A 17,529-nucleotide genomic window follows, 5' to 3' on the forward strand; every position below is an offset into this window, starting at 1 on the left:
TTGAATCTTTTAACGAACAGACGCTCGGCAAATGTTATAGACAGTCCTACCAACCAAGGAAAAATAACTGGCCTTTCTAACGCCCGGTAATTTTAAATGACAATTTCACCTTTTGGATCACATACATATTTTATTGTCCAAAAATCTTAGTAATGGCAACACTTACTTTGGTCAAAATGAACATGTTTGGACAGCTTATGCCAGGTCCTGTAATAGAAATGGCTGACTTGTGTCTTCGTCTTTAAGTTGATATCAGGCATCCCTTTCTTCTTCATCTTGGCGCGGATGTAGGCGGTGATGGAGTCAAAGTCCTTTCCGTACTCGTTCAGAGCTTCGAAAAATAAGCTCTTCTCGTCTGCCGACCACAGGGCTTTGGGCATCCGCTGTTTCACCGTTGGGAAGGTGGGTGGCTCCTTGTCCATATCCTTGTTCGGTGTTTCGCATTCTGGAATTTCTAAATTAGATAGCATTTATCAACAATACAAGTAGATAAATAAATATACATACCTACATAAATATTTACATATACATATTTGCGTATATATACACATATGCACGTACACACGCATACTCATACACACACACATGCACACACCCTCGTGTTTACGAACCCCTCTTTCACCCCTACATGTGGAACAGGGACATTGATAACAAGAGTTTAAAATATTATTAGGATTAAAATTCATTTTCATTTCACATTACATTCTTACAATTTCTTCTTGTATTCTTCATCTTTCTTACTCCACAGATTCTTACATTCTTATCATATCTTTCAGGAATCTCCATTCATTCCTTACCATCATTCCTAAGGTATCACAGCTTTTTAAATTTTAAAAATCACAATACATACATGTAACAGGTGGCGCAAAAGTAATGTCATAATGTAAACATGTCATAGCTTTTACAAAATGGCGCCAAATGTCACTGCGCTTTCGCATTTATGACGTAGATATATAAATAATATATACTCCATTGCTTGTTGATAACTAATTCTCTGTATATCTACCTTTGGCCACCTGTTAATGGATATGTATTTTACGGTATAATCAACGATACAGCGACGATATAAAGTCGTCTCTTATATCTCAACTCTCTTCTCTGTGGACTTAGTTAAGCTGTTAGTCAAATATAAGATCGGTATCTCAATCATTGTAAATATGTCATGTCTATAAGATGACATTACTGGACTATTACACGGTGTGGTACAAGGAATAATAATAATCCGCTTACTCTTAGTTGTGTTCAAAAATTAAATAAATCATTTATGGCATAAGTTATATGTGTCTATACAAATAAATAGGATCGAATTGTCTGTTTGTAATATTAAAATAACCGCTTTATACTACATGCATATCAATATACATATAAAATTTTTTTAAATTTTTTGTCTGTTTGTTCCTGCTAATCTCTGAAATGGCTGAACCGATTTTGACGAGACTTATATTGGTAGGTAGATAATATAATAAGGATCAACTTAGACTACTGCTATTTTAGAAAAATTCTTAATCGATTTTTTTTGTTAAATTCCACGCGAACAGTCGCGGGCACCAGCTAGTATATATATAAAATAAGACACATCATACAAACTAAACACACCGCGTCTGTTGACTATCGGGAGACGGAATAATTGTTAGATCTCACATACAACCCTGTTCACTGTCTATAAGTTTCAAAAGTGTTCGTTGGTGGAAATACGCGCGAAATCAACGCGCCAAATATATTCCGGTTTGCTTACGTTATCCGCTAGGTGGTACTCGACATACGAGAGATTAAGACAATCTATGAGTATATTCAGGTCATTTTAACTAATATACACTAATACCTCGCTTTCGGACGTTTTGATTTGCTTTTTTTCCAAGTTGCATTGCTGCTTAATTAGTACTAATTTTCACAGCGCGTCGTTAGATTTTCGAGGTTGCGTTGTTTTGGGTTCGAGTCTTTAAATTTTTTTTGGTAATTTTCTTTTTTTTCCAAAAGATGGCAACATTATTGTGTCTAATTGCGCCATGCCATCAAAACTTGGGGATTCCCTTTCTAACTAAAACAACACAATTTGAATACAGTTTTATTTTCACAATGTTTTGGTAATTTTAGAGTTCAGGTTCAATTACATAGTATGTTGTAATGTAGTGTGTTATGCTTTTTTTAAAAAGGAATAATAAATTTGTATTAATTTTTATGTGTTGTTTCTGGTTACAAAAAAGGTTAATATTTCTTTAAATTATTTATTGGCAGGGTCAAATTATTTTTGTCTTTTAAATGTTTACTTTGTCCATTTTCTTTTTAAAAAGTAGTATTTTCGTAACTCTGGAACCTATCCTCGGTCTTTACATGGTTTGCTATAGAAAATATTAATTTACTTTACGTCGTGTTTTTTTGGAAAGTAACCACGACGTAAAGTGAGGTATTGGTGTAATTAATTACTAAATTTTCGTATAAAACACTAATAAGTTACCCCAAGCTTTATACAGAGAATTATGCAGTGTCATACTGCTAGGTTTTTTTTTTCTAATTTTTAATAACATCTCTATTAAAATTAAAAAGTATTAATAATTAAAAATGTATTTAATAACTAAATTTTATAACAGCAGCTTAAAAAAACAATACAGAGCCTATTTCTCTGACATTAGCATTCATGTGGGTACTGTGAAAAAATTAGGGTATTTCACAATTATCATATATATGGCGTCGGATGACGAACAACATTACTACTTTGACAGCGGAAGCGTCAACTGCTTTACAGAATTTTGCTCAGTTAATATTTAAAATATAGATCAGAAAAATAATTAAAGATATTTAATAAAAAAAAGTTAAAAATTAAACGTATTCTTTGTGCGCAAAAGGTAACAATAGATCAAAGAACAATAAATTGAACGTCAAATCTATTTATAAAAACAGTGGACACAAACAGCATACGTAAAACTTTAAAAAGAATTATTTTCTTTAAACTCCTGTTTAATGTACAGTATACAAATTATAGATATACACATCTTCCATATAAAACCAATGATAGATTGCTCAACAAGATTTAATACGTAAATAAATAACAAAATAAAATTAATTCAAGGCGACTTGAATTATTTAAAGTTTTGTCCTTATAAATATAAGATTAATCTTATTCTTGTTCCAGTACATTGTATAAATACTCCCTTATAACACGGTATATCTGGTCAACATTATATAAAGACAATGTATAAGATTTCTCATATAACGCGCTTGTAAAACGGGAAATCGAATATATATTCAACATTGGAACTTTTAACAGAACTCATATTGATCGTCAACTTAATATTTATTTTTTTATCTATTTTATTTTTGATTCTACTTTGCTTCGTAAGGTGTTATAGTTGTGGAGAAGAAGCAGGAAGAAACTCTGCAATAACACATCTATTAATAAAATTTAACACAGATTCATAATGTACACTTTATCAGATATAGTCTAAATGAAATCAAAATAATCATTTAAATATTCACTTATTGAATAATAAGCTTTTTGTTTTGAATTTTTTGTCTAATAAAGTTTTGGAAAATTCGATTAAAATCTGATTCAGTTCATTACAAATGAATTAGAATTTTTGTAGTCGAAACTTTGGTACAGCCAGTTTTTCACGGTGCCTTGTAAATACAATATGGACGTCGCCCTATTTTTTTGATTATGATGGTGGGTCAGCGGCGCCATCAAGAAGAGGCCAACAAGAGAATGGAACGTTCCTTCCGGAAGCGGACGAGAGTGGCACTAACCGGAAGTTCGTAACCTAGTGAAACGTCAGAATCACCTATTGTTTTCTATTGTTTATGAAGAAGCCTTAGAGGCTTTTACAGCTTCATCGGTACTGAGTTCACGGAGCGGAAGGGTCCGTGAACTAGATTTACAACTAGAAACTAAAAGCTGGGGAGGCGCCTACCAGTTGCACGGGGACGCTCGCACGTTGTTAAGGCTCTTCGCGGTAGAGCTTTGACGGGGTGTGTTGCTGGAGTGTGCTTGCGGGTTAGGACTGCAGCGCGGACCACGGGCGAGCCGAAGAGGGATACGGATCCAACCACGGTCCGCCCACGCTGTTCGCGGTTAGAGAGCGGGCGGCCGCTCACTAAAAACGGGTGTTGACAGAATAACCGTGCAGCAATGTCGATTTTGACAGTTCAAAATTCAAGATGGCGCGTAACGGTCTGTAATGACCGTTTCCTTACGTCCTTTCGAAATCTATTTTAATCCGCGTCAATTCACATTGTTTTGTGTAATTAATTATCGAAATTTAATTAAAGCCTTTTTAGTGTGAAATCTAAGGTTTTATTTCGGAGTTAACGTTTAACTACGCCCAAATTAACTGTACAAGATGAATGAATCTGACGGTTGATACGGGACGAATCCCAACCGCCGACATATACTTCATTTGTCTATGTACATTAAACATATATAAAGATATACATAGTCTTTTTAAGGTCATTAAATTAAATCTAAATATTAAATCATGTCATTAGCTACTGTACCAATATGCACATCTCTTGCTATAAGATTTTACGAGTAAAAAAACTTATATGGATCGCAATATTTTGAGTTTATCTCTCCTAGTCAGTTTCCGTGATTGCCGTACAGAACGGAGTCGTGCGAAGGCTGCCTTTGGATAGGGTGTACCATATATTGACAGTAAATGAGCTATACACATTCACACCTCTAAAGGTTTTACATTAGTAAGTAATCAGCCAATATAAGGATCAAATTGTATTTAACCCTTAAAAGCCTGATTTACGAAAGTGATTTTTTTAAATATTATTGTTTTTGCTTGAGGGTCTAGATGAAAGGAAAAATAGATTTTTTTTTAATTTCGTTGGACAGAATATAATACAACAGTAAAATTCGTACAGCCAACCTATAAAAAAACTAATAGTAATGTGAACATTCGGTTTAAAAGATTGGTATCAAAATTGAAACTCTAGGCTATTGAGGGTTAACTGGAATCCTTCTTTTCACGTACACCAATGATCCTTATTAATTTATCCAACGTATGAAATAACTAATTGCCCAACATGTGCGTACCTCTTTTATCCACTTGCGGCTCTAGTCGAAGTTTCTTGATGACCCTCGCGCTGGTGCGTTGCTGCTGCTCCGTTGTGAGGGATCCCAAGAGTTCGGTCCGCTCGTCAGCTTCCGACGGTACCGCTGGATGAACTGGAGTTGGCGCATGTGCTGGCATTGTCGTGTCTTTCGTCACCGCCTAAAATAAAAACAAAGTTTGTTTTTAATCACTAAACTGCTAAACATAGGCCTCCTCCAACAGGGTTGATTTTTTATTTTTGGTCTCCATTTTTGGGATCTCGTACATTCCTCCATCTAACTACACAAGGACTTTCTTGATAATAATTTAATACTTCTACGTTCTATTTTATTATTTCACTCTTCTTCTTATTATTATTATTTATTTATTTACACTTTTTGTACACCATAGACAATAATTAGAAAAAAAAGAAACAATTCATGTGAAGGTACAAGAGACGGTCTTATCGCTTGAGATAAGCTCTACCAGACAACCTTTGGATAGAGAAGAGAGACATAACAAGAGGGCAGTTCAGGGTGTACGTACATACACTACTATACACACAAACATACATACGAGAATACTTATATATATATATATATATGTAAGATAAAAAAATTGTACTAAATAATATTATAATTGTTGAACGGAGTGTAAGATGATTTCTAAACGACGATTGTATGAAAGAGATGGATGAATGCGAAAGTATAGCTCTCTCTCTTACGACGAGGCCGCCATTTTGTGTATGTGTGTGTGTGTGTCGAGATATATATATATGTGGCGTGCATATCGCACGCCACTCAAACGCCAAGCTCTTACCCACGTGACCGTCAATCGCATGGCGGCGGCGGCAGTGAAACAGATACATGACAGATGGCGCCACAGTAGACGCAACGAAAATCTGCATCGCGCTGTTGAGAGTCTCCGCGCTCATTATAAGGGCTAGCGGAGGTGCAGTCAACGCAGGAAGAAGCAACTGAAGATCAAGAAGCAACCGACGAACTACCGAAGCACAAAAAGCTACCGAAGAACAAGAAGCTACCGTACCACGACCACTCCTACATATATATATATATAATTAACGAAAAAAAAAATTATATATATATATATATATATATATATATATATAGTAAATAACAGATGCTACACGATATCCTATTTAAGAGGCCAAGGAAGTGCACTTTTTCTTTCTCTCGCTTTATTTCTCATTCCTTTACCTTTCATACATCGCTTCTTTACTTTGACCATTCCATCCGGACTGCTACTTTACAATATATATTTTGTTTTCTATATTTATTTAACATTTTACAAATTCTTCAATTCCATTTTTAAAATCTCATATCTATATCACATAATTTCTTAGTCAATAGAATTGGTTAGATTCGACATACATCCAGCGCTTTGCGATGGCCTCAGCAAAGTCGTTTGACCACCTTGCGGGTGAACATAGCTGGCTGGTTCTACACTCATCACCTGAAGACCTCAGCGGTCGTCCGTTTTTCGCGCTATGCGGCTTGCCTGCTGCCAGTCAATTTATCAATCTGTAGGACTTTGTTGCTTTAGGTTGTAATCTCCTTATTCCTGATCACGTAGATAAATGTCAAAGCCTTCGACATGGTTCGATGAAAGATTACGCGCCAATGAGGCTCGAAATTGAATGTCCGCGGTAGTTATCCAAGCCATATATATATATATACATATATATGTATATCTATATATATATATATATATATATATATAAATATATATATATATATATATATATATATATATATATATATATATATAAATATATATATATATATATATATAAACACGTTGGTTAATATTTTCGATTGTCTTAACATTTAGTTCACCAATTCAACTTGACAATCAGCTCAAATGGGGCTACCTTGATTCCTCTGAAGACCTTCTCATGACAGCCTATCCCTTATTTGGAAAACTTCGGTCAGTCTGCGAGAGGAATTGGGTAAAAGTATAGAGATAACATTTCTACAATTTGCGAGGCAATTATTCAGAGTGCAATACGTAGAAATATAATCTAGTTACCTGCTTATGTAAATAGGCCGGGACCTCACAATCAAGTTGGAAAACTTACTGTGATGAAATTAGAAACTAAAATAGATAAATAGATAAGATGTCCACAAATAAGATGTAAAAGAAATGGAGGAAGAAAAATGAATGGAGACGTCTGAAAGATAAAAAAACAGAAGAAGAAATTGTAAGAACGGAAGGAGAAAATAAAATAAACACTTTAACATGAAAAAAGTAAATAAACCTTTTTAAAGTCTAAGTCTCTATTCTATCTTCTTTCTTCTTTTTTCTATATTAGTAAGTGAAGATTCTTCTATATTAGTAAGTGAAGAAGTGGATCTCCTCATTACTAATTCGATCTCGTAGAGAAATCTAAAACATAATCTTCTCCACATTCTCTTTTATTTTAGGCGCCTACCTACACTCTTTTTCCTAAAGCGCGGTACAGAGGTTTCGGTAGCACTAAATTTACATATTTTTTTTAGTATAATATATTATCCATAGACATTAGCGTCCGTGCTTTTGTTTTTACAATTACGTTTAATATATCCAAAAAAATATTTCGCTCACTTTTCTACATGGAATGTTTTTACTAAGTTTCCTAAACTATTTCCTAACTTAAATCTTAGGATCATAAATCGTTTACGTCTTTTTAATTTTTAAGGCTTTTATAATCCAGCATAAAGGTAACAATTCGTGCGACCACTTCCTCATCCCTACTCCATATTACCATCCTCAGGTTGTACGCTAGTATATAACCTTCGTATCTATTCACTCTATGAAACCTTCGCCCAAGTGACTCCAGAAGCCTTACTAATATTAATAGTAATAATGTAACGTCTCATGTTATGGATGTTGTACTTTGTAAATAAAGTGATCTAAGTTATATAAATAAAAAGGAACTGCTATTACTAGACAACAATGGATGCCATTGTACGAATCATCAGTTTGTCAGCAACAGGGTCAATTACAATTGCCTTTAAGGCTTTCTGAATTACGAATGCGGTGACCCATCCAAATACGGGCCAGGGTGATTAACAATTGCTTCAGTTTGATTTTATTTTAATCGTCTTAAAGTTCATGGCGCACTGTCAACAATGTGTCGACATGCCGTTCGGTGATATTTAGTGTCTACAGACTTTCTGAGAAAAAGTTCTTCGAGGTCAACATTGATACGGAAAATACGACCTTTGATATCGTTGTACGTTTCTTTATTTTCCACTCGGAATTATATATTTAGTGACTCTTCCACAGATTTTTTGTTCTTGTGTATATCTTATTAAAGTATGCACTCCAATTTCTTTTGTTCTCGTACTTTATTTTATAGAAAAGTAAAATTTCGAATACTTCAAAAAAAAGAAAACATATCTATATCTGTACATCAATGCTAAGTTTGAAATTTTAAAGTTTCCTGATGTCTTATTCGTCCATCCACTGTTCGCGTAACGTATTTTATCAAAAAGTTATTTTATTATTAACTAAATAAAAGACATCATGTTAACAGTCTAAACCAGAGTTTCCCAAACTTTTTTGTGTCGTAGACCCCTTGCCATGTTTTTCCGTTTTGGGTAGACCCCCTACTTACCTGATATTAATTTCCTGTAAATTTCTAACTGTAGTGAAGTTTAGTGTTAAAAACTTAAATACACATGTTTTTTTAAACATTTAATAATTGAATTTAAATTAAAACTACTCAAAATAAATGTATCTGTTAAGTAAATAGGTACTATCAGTGTATGTGTTGAGATCCACTATCGTGGACCCCCATTTTCATTTCATGGACCCCCCAAATTTTTTTTCGCTGACGTTGACCCCTTGCAGGTTATCATAGACCCCTAGGGGTCGATATAGACCACTTTGGGAATCACTAGTCTTAAGTATAATCACCAAGTATCTCTCTACCATTTCAATATACAGTACTCGGCGATAAATATTTGCACATCGACCTTTGGAAAGAGACAGTCGACTAATTTCGGCTTCGTAGATCTCTGTCGCACGAAATACAACGACTGACAAAACTTCACATAGGTAGTATTGGACTGAGATAGTACACCTATCCCCCGATTTACACGCTAGATACGTTCCTGAGAAAAACGTGTAAATCTAAAATTTTAAATTTTCAAGTCAAAACCGTGTAAATCGAAAAACTTGCAGAAAATGCATAATTTTGCTATTTAACAGTTGTGTTTTATTTTTTAATATTTTTTGATGTACACAGAAATAGAAATAAAATGCATTGACAAGTAAAAATATTTAATACATTACGGAAACACTGTTTTTTATTTAATTACAATACATTAAACAGAAGAACAAAAAATAAAAGCAAATGTGTTTTATTATCCTTTATCACTGTCAGAAATTACTCTCATTCTTTTTTTCGGAGTCGAAGGTTCTAATTGACTTTCATCACTCAAAGTTATTTATGCCGATTCGATGTTTGAAGCAGAAATATTTACATTATGAGAGATGGTAATAAAATCGGTTGTTATAAAAAAAAAACTTATTTAGAAAACCGTGTAAAAGCGAAAACGTGTAAAACAAGTACCATGTAAAACGGAGGATAGGTGTAGTCTGCGAAGCCAAATTTAGCCGATTGTCTCTTTCCAAAAGTCGATGTGCCTTATTTATCGCCGAGTACAGTATTTATGCTAAGATCGGAAGAATGCAATCTATTCTTACATTTCTTTCATAAACATCACATATCAACTTTGTGACCAAAGATAGTGTGGTGGTATATGTGAGGGATGTGACTCCAAAAACAATTTGAAGCGAATCTCTCTTTAATATTAATTGATGAAGGTTCGGGTGCTGTTATTTGACAAGCTGACGGGATCATCACGAAAGCTGGATTTTATTATTTATTATACTAGCTCAGTAATTCCCAAAGTGGTCTATATCGACCCCTTGGGGTCTATGGCAATCTGCAAGGGGTCCACGTCAGCGAAAAAAAATTTGCTGGTCCATGAAATGAAAATGGGGGTCCACCCCAAACGGGGATAGTGGACCTCAACACATACACTGATAGTATTTACTTACATCATACTATCTTATAATATCAAAACATTTACATTATTTATAAAAGTACCTATGAAGTAAAAAAATATTATATATGTTTATAAATAGTGTAAGTTATAGGATGTTTGTATTTGCTTTATGGTCGCAATACATTTTGAACTTGTAAAAATCTGATAGTCGCAGTCTCAGAGCTTCGCTACCTTGCACTGACTTGTTCAACTCGTCACTCTATAAATACGAATGTGCGACAAACAAATAAATTTACAGGAAATCAATATCAGGTAAGTAGGGGGTCTACCCAACACGGAAAAACATGTCAAGGGGTCTACGACACAAAAAAGTTTTGGGGAACTCTGTACTTGCCGATCCCACAAACGTTGTTTTGCCATGTATGTTATTTCTAGGAAACATTAAAAAACAAATAAAAAATAAGGGTTGATCGAAGAGGGATGAAAATTTAGAGTTGTATGTATTTTTGTATGCTGTATTATAAAAAAAACAGAAAATTTTGTCTAAAAAATAAAAAAAAATGTAGGGGTGGACCACCCTTAACATTTAGGGGGTAAAAATAGATGTTGTCTGATTCTTCACCCTGGTCGATATGCGCGCTAAGATTCACGAAAATCGGTCGAGCCGTTTCGGAGGAGTTCAATCACGCACACCGTGACACGAGAATTTTATATATTAGATTTATATAAATAGCATATGTAGATATTTTAACACACACACAAATGCATGCACGCACGCATATATATGTATATATATATATATATATATATATATATATATATATATATATATATATATATAATTACGTTATGCAATATCCATAACCATATTTATATGATTTTATTTATGTGATTCTCTTTCTTCTCAGTTCAATTTAACTTTTTCAATTCTATTTTTATCATTTTATGATATTAACTTGTTTCACCTACCTTTAATATATCTCTGCACCGACCAAAAGGTTAACTGGCAGAGAAAGCCTTCGGCTTTAAGTTCGCCGTTATATAAAAATGTATAAGTTTTTTAATAAATAAATAAATTATAATTTTCATTACAATAATACGTTGCTATGTTATTTGACTATTTGACAGTTTTATTTTTAAAAAAGTTACCGTTTTTAAAAATACACTTAGTTCAAATATAACCAACCTTATTATAAATTATTAATGTTATGCTTTTATGTTGTACAAACTTCACACCTATTTCGATCATATATATATATTAAATTTCCAAAACATTATTAATTATAACTTTAATCAATTTATTATTAAAGTTATAGTCACGTTGCTGCGAAATCAAAATGAGAGTGTATAGTTGTGTTTTTTTTTTATATATAATTAATAGCATATTATAGCTATGATCGTAAATAGCAGATTATATATAATAAAATAGCAGATTATATTATGTATAATCTGCTATTTACGATCATAAGCTATATCTGTTATACAATTTGCGCTATCTCTTCTTTATTTTCTCTCACTGAAAAATCCTACATGTGATACCTTTTCACTGCAACAAAATATAAAGGTTCTTTTTCGTATCTCTCATTTCCATCTAAAGGTTGTCCGGTAGATGAAAACATATGTATATAGATGTACTAGCTGTTCCCGCAAACGTTGTTTTGCAAAAAAAACAGGGTTTTATTTAACAAAAAAAATAAGGATTGATCGTAGAGGGGTGAAAATTTAAGGTTGTATGTATTTTTGTATGCTGTATCATAATAAAATAAAAACCAAAAAAATTGTCTAAAAAATAAAAAAAATAATTTAGGGGTGGACCACCCTTATCACTTAGGGGTATGAAAAATAGATAGTAGCCGATTCTCAGATCTACTGAATACGCATATAAAATTTGGTAAAAGTCGGTCAAGCCGTTTAGGAGGAGTTCAAGTTCGAACACCGTGACACGAGAATTTTATATATTAAATGTATAAATATGTTTATCTGTATGTATGTGTCTGTAATAATGTTTGTATATGTATATATGTACACCCTAAACTGCCCTCTCCTTCATGTCTCACATCTCCATCCAAAGGTTGTCTGGTAGAGATCGCCTCGAGTGATAAGACCGCCTCTTGTACCCCTATATAAATTGTTTCGTTTTTCTTTTAGTTATTATCTATGGTGTACAATAAAGTGTAAATAAAATAAATTAAATGAGCATTGAAGAATTTCGCGTCGGAAGTGGCAGTGAACGATCACATTGCACGTGCAGCCGTCACCTGATACCAGCAGCGAATGGTCAATCATTGTGTCGATGGAGACATATATCTACCAATGGGCGTCTATCAGCTGATATGAATTAATGTACTATGATATCAAAACATAAATACCAAAAAATATCTTTACCACTTCAGTCGCCATACATTTCTGTTTACTCTAACTCCCAGTAGTACGAATTACTTATAATGCAAGCAATGTATTCACGTGACTTATGTATGCTAATAGAGAACTAAGGTATTTACTAATGACGTATCCATGGCCGCGTAGGATACGGCACCACCTAGAGTACTTCGTACAAATTACGCAGTGGATATCGCAAAGTTGCGATACGGCAAACGCGAGGCCGGTGCTGTCGCAGACAAAGTTAGATATTCATAGTACTCGAAGCATCGATACTGTACAGTCGTGAAGAGAATTGTTGAATTTTTTGTAATAAATATGAATTTGTGAGATTCCTCCTAGGGCTGGTAGGTCGTTTAGATATTGACAACTAGGAATACAAATGTGAAAGTGTGTGTATTGATTTTTATTTATTAAAATTCCCCAATCTTAAATATATGACAGGGACCTTCATTTTAAATAACTTTTGGTACATTTTTAGTTATTAATAGCGTTATCTTCTGTCGTCCTACAGAAATTCTTTTACAATATTCTATTTCATTTACAATTCTTACACACATCGCCTCTTTTCCTTCGCCACATACCTACCACATATAGCACATATACCACATACCCCAATTTAGTTCACAATTTTTAATTTTTGACCTTTTATTTTTATTTTATTTTACAATTCTTTTTTACTCAAATTTATGTTTATTTTTTTCCTAGAGCGATATATAAATATATATAAAATATTGGTGAGAAATTTTGTAGAGCGCCATCTCTTTCGCGCAGAGTAAATATAAAGCGCTCTGGCGTGGGATTCCCCTGTTCGATACGCCTGCTGACGATAAGGTAATATAGCTCCTACAAAATATCGCTGTACTTTTAAAACTGTATGTATACATGAGGTCCAAAAGATCTCCTGCATTCTCCAGGGGTTCACCTTGTTGACATTCTACGCTGCATCGTCTCCGACTCTTGTCTAAAATGCTTTCGGTATTTCGGATCTAAATTATCAATATAATAAGTTAGGAAGAACAAATCTGAACACTGGGCAAAGAAAGAGAACTATGGAAGAGATTTACAAAAACAGGAATCACCAAAAAACCCTATAAATCTATTACACAGGGTGATTTGAAATAGTTTAATAGTAATCTATACAAAAATCAAGTTACGTAAGAATAATAAATAACTTAATGAATATATATTAAGAAAAAGCGTTTAAAATATTTGAATTATTTTATATTAAAATTTATTATTGTGTACTATCTGGATTCAGACTTTATACAGTAAGAAGTTATCGACAAAATAAATTAAAGTAACATTAATCACTTTATAGAGTTGGAAATAAATGCAAAAACTTCAGAGGATTTTACCAATAAATAAGCATTTCACCTCTGTCTCGGCTGATGTTAAGCGATGACAAGGTCTAAAATGCTACATGCTTGCTTAGAAGAAACTTATTCACTCTTGACTTAAAAACTTCTAAGTTATTATTGTCTGGAAACATTGACGTTAATAGGTTGTTCCACTCCTTAACTGTTTGCACTATAAAAGTATTAACAAAGATTAGTATGGGTTGAAGGCATTTGAACAAAAATTTATTTTAATATTTACAACATGAATAAATAAAAATAAAGGCTGATTATTAGCGTAATTATTTTTTGAATTTCATTATAAAAAGGTCATCTTATTAATCTCTGAAATGTTTAATTTAAAAAAAAATTGTGCGCGACTGTACGTAAGGTATGCTTTCAAACAACAACAGACTTCCTTGACAGACAAACAGTATTTGCATTGAAATTACTTACGGAAATATAATGATAATAATGTTTTTTTCATTCTATACAAATGACTTAAAATTAGTAATTTTAAATATTTTTGATAATTTTGTATTAAGTTTGTATGGACCCAGGATAAATGCAAACAAAGCTTTCCATCTTTGGCAATTTGGCCACCCGTGACCTGCCGTAGCCAGGATCTCATCAGCCCATCTGGCATTAGGTCTGCCTCTCGCTCTGGTACCTCGTGGTCCTGTCCATTTTATAGCCCTTCATGTCCACCTGTTCGGGAATATACTACGCAAGTAATGATCCAACTTAAATAAGGTTTTATATACCAACAGTAACATGAAGGTGACGTATGTACATGTGTACAGTGATGTCAAATAGTGTTATGTGACAAAAATTTTTAAACTTATCTTTTAAAAATCACATCATATTTTAGACTTTTCTTAAATTTAAAAATGACAATAAAAAAATAAACTAAAAATCATTTTTACCGTATCTGTGCTAAACTCATTAGGCGTCAATAGAAATAATAAACAACGCAATGAAATGCCAAATGCCATCTATTTTGAGTATAGATCGCATGAACACTTAATAGACATAAAATAACAACAGAATAAACGAATAGTATTGTAAAAAGGTAGGAAGTAGAATAAGATAAAGTAGACATAAAAGCCGTAAGGCTTTACACAATAGCGTGGAAAGCAGACAAAGAGAAGAACTATGTAAACATACAGTTTGACATTAATTATTAATAATAAGAAATTTAAGAAGACAATAGACATAGATAATAATGTAAAGGAACTGCAGTAGAGCCAAGAATCCGACATAGCCAAGTAATAATGTAAATAAAAATGAAATGAAAAATTTGTTATCTGTATTATAAAAAGCATATGCCAAATAAGAAAAAGAGCAATATTTAGCCACTTCCGCACATGCAGTGGTAGTCGTGCAACAAAGTGCACCGCCCGCCGGCCCGCTGATAAATACGTATGCGGCAAACAATGCGAATCACACAACTGCCACCGTTAAATCACTCAACACATGTTTCACCCCTCCACGGGGCATCTTCAGGAGTTATGTTACACCGATTAATACCAAACACAGAGTCTGTGTACCACTGCATGTGCGGAAGTGGCTAAATATTGGTCCTTTTCTTACTTAGGATGGACTTCCGCAAGGTAACGCCTGATTCCATTAAATATTAAATATATCTGAACACTGTGTTGCGCAGTTCTTTCAATATGTAGCCTTTCAGTACACGGGCCGAACGCGATCGACGATCTATTTAGTAGAATATGACTCATTCTTATATATTTTTCAATAAGATTAGGAACAATTGATCAAAAAGGGCGTATGACATTCAGAGTCTTTCGATAACCTTGACAATGTAGCTGGTCCACTCTGGCTAAATGTCTTATATATATATATATATATATATATATATATATATATATATATATACTTAAAGGTAGACGCGTGAGAATAAAAATTACGTAATGATGATATAGCAATAAAAAACATTTTCGAAATTCAAATTACTGCGTAATGAAAGTAATTAATGAAGGATCAATATAATCACTCGTCACGTCACGCACCTGGCCGGGTCCCACCGCTCGTGCGGTGCTGAAGTCGTAAATTAATACATCTCCATATTCAAACATCTCTTATTCGGAACGCGATCGGAAAAAAATTCGAACGCAGCCATTAAGACTTCTGTTACAAGGTTGCGCTACGAACTTTTTGTTGACAGCGTAACACCGCACAGGGCTGCCACACGCCACGTTATATTAAAATAATATTATTTATTTAAATTTCACAAACATACACTCTATATTTATAATCATTAAGTTTTTAATTACTTATAACTTCATAAACGTATCTTATTTGCCACTTTATTTTTCTTGACTTTAAACCGTCAAGTCGATGTAATGTCGAGATAGAGTGAAAAGATTGGACCACCGCCTTTATTGTTTGACAATCCCATATCTATTTATCTATCTATCTAAATACATATATATATATATATATATATATATATATATATATATATATATGTACCCAGATGCGTATCTAATTTGGTGAAATAGCTAGCAAGAGGTGAATAGAACGTAGAATCTAAGGTGATGAGCGTGAATGCCATGGCGGTGGACTTTATTTATTATGTCGTCATTTGAGCTTCTACCGCCTAATGGCTCTCTATCTATGGTACAATCCTTCGCAATTTTATTTACTTATTAATCTTACAATTAATTACTTATTATAAAAAATTTCCTTTATATTACATGCATCATATTTTTTAATATTTTATTACAATTTCTTCTTTATTTTTTGACAATTTTCTTATTATTTCTATTTTCCCTTTCATTTTACTATTTTTAATCTGTTTTATTTATAAATTGCTTGGCTGATCCTTACCAGACCTTGGGCGTTATTTATTTTCTCTCCTTTTACTTCGGTGCAGCGAGGTTTAGCTGTGGAGTACGATAAGACGGAGGAGGGAGACCACTTGGGATGCGTAGATGTGGCCACCAGATACGAAATGATCGTATATTAGACCCGGGGGCATTCTAAAACACGAAAATCAGGCTACATCCTTGGTGTTAGTTATTTAAGTTAAGAATCATTTTAAGAGACCTAGTAAACACCGATATGTAAAAATGCAAGCAAACTAAATTGCAAAAAAATACTAATTGTAAAAACAAAGGCAGAGAACGACTGTGAAATATAGATAAGAAGTCATCATCGCTAACACAGATTATAAATGATTGCTTATAACAAAGAAACATTGAATGAAGAGGTTAGTAGAGTAACCAAAAGAACGGATTTAGCTCAGATGATTGGCAAATTGAATTTGCAGTAGGGAGGTCGCACTGCGCGCAAGACCGCTGGAACTTTAATCTTCTTAGTGAAGACCACAGACCAGCAAACACAACATAAGACATCCAGCCAGAGTGGACAGGCTACATTGTCAAGGTTATCGGAAGCTCCTGGATATCATACGCCCTTTTTGATCAATTGTTCCTAATCTTTTTGTAAAATATATAAAATTGAGTAATATTCTACTTAATAGATCGTCGATCGCGTTCGGCCCGGCCACATATTGAAAGAACTGCGCAACACAGTGTTCAGATATATTTAATATTTAATGGAATCAGGCGTTACCTCGCGGAAGTCCATCCTAAGTAATAAAAGGACCAATATTTAGCCACTTCCGCACATGCAGTGGTAGTCGTGCAATAAAATGCACCGCCAGCCCGCTGATAAATGCGTATGCGGCAAACAATGCGAATCACACAACCGCCACCGCCAAATTACTCAACATGTGTT

At 33.6% G+C, this 17,529-nt stretch overlaps 1 protein-coding gene across 1 annotated transcript in view; it reads right to left on the reverse strand.

Annotated features, from left to right (window-relative positions):
• Positions 1-17,529, reverse strand: part of crm (cramped chromatin regulator) — a 120,717-nt gene that overhangs the window by 24,596 nt on the left and 78,592 nt on the right. Inside the window, exons 3-4 of the mRNA XM_068766794.1 lie at positions 5,036-5,213; positions 167-454 (exon numbers count right to left, since the gene is read on the reverse strand). Coding sequence (XP_068622895.1) covers positions 167-454; positions 5,036-5,213 — 466 coding nt within the window. The remainder of the gene's footprint in view (positions 1-166; positions 455-5,035; positions 5,214-17,529) is intronic.

The sequence above is a fragment of the Battus philenor genome, unplaced genomic scaffold (genome assembly GCF_028537555.1).
Source record: "Battus philenor isolate CCGP_79_NKW_IND1 unplaced genomic scaffold, ilBatPhil1.0.hap1 SCAF_22, whole genome shotgun sequence".
Taxonomy (NCBI): domain Eukaryota; kingdom Metazoa; phylum Arthropoda; class Insecta; order Lepidoptera; family Papilionidae; genus Battus; species Battus philenor.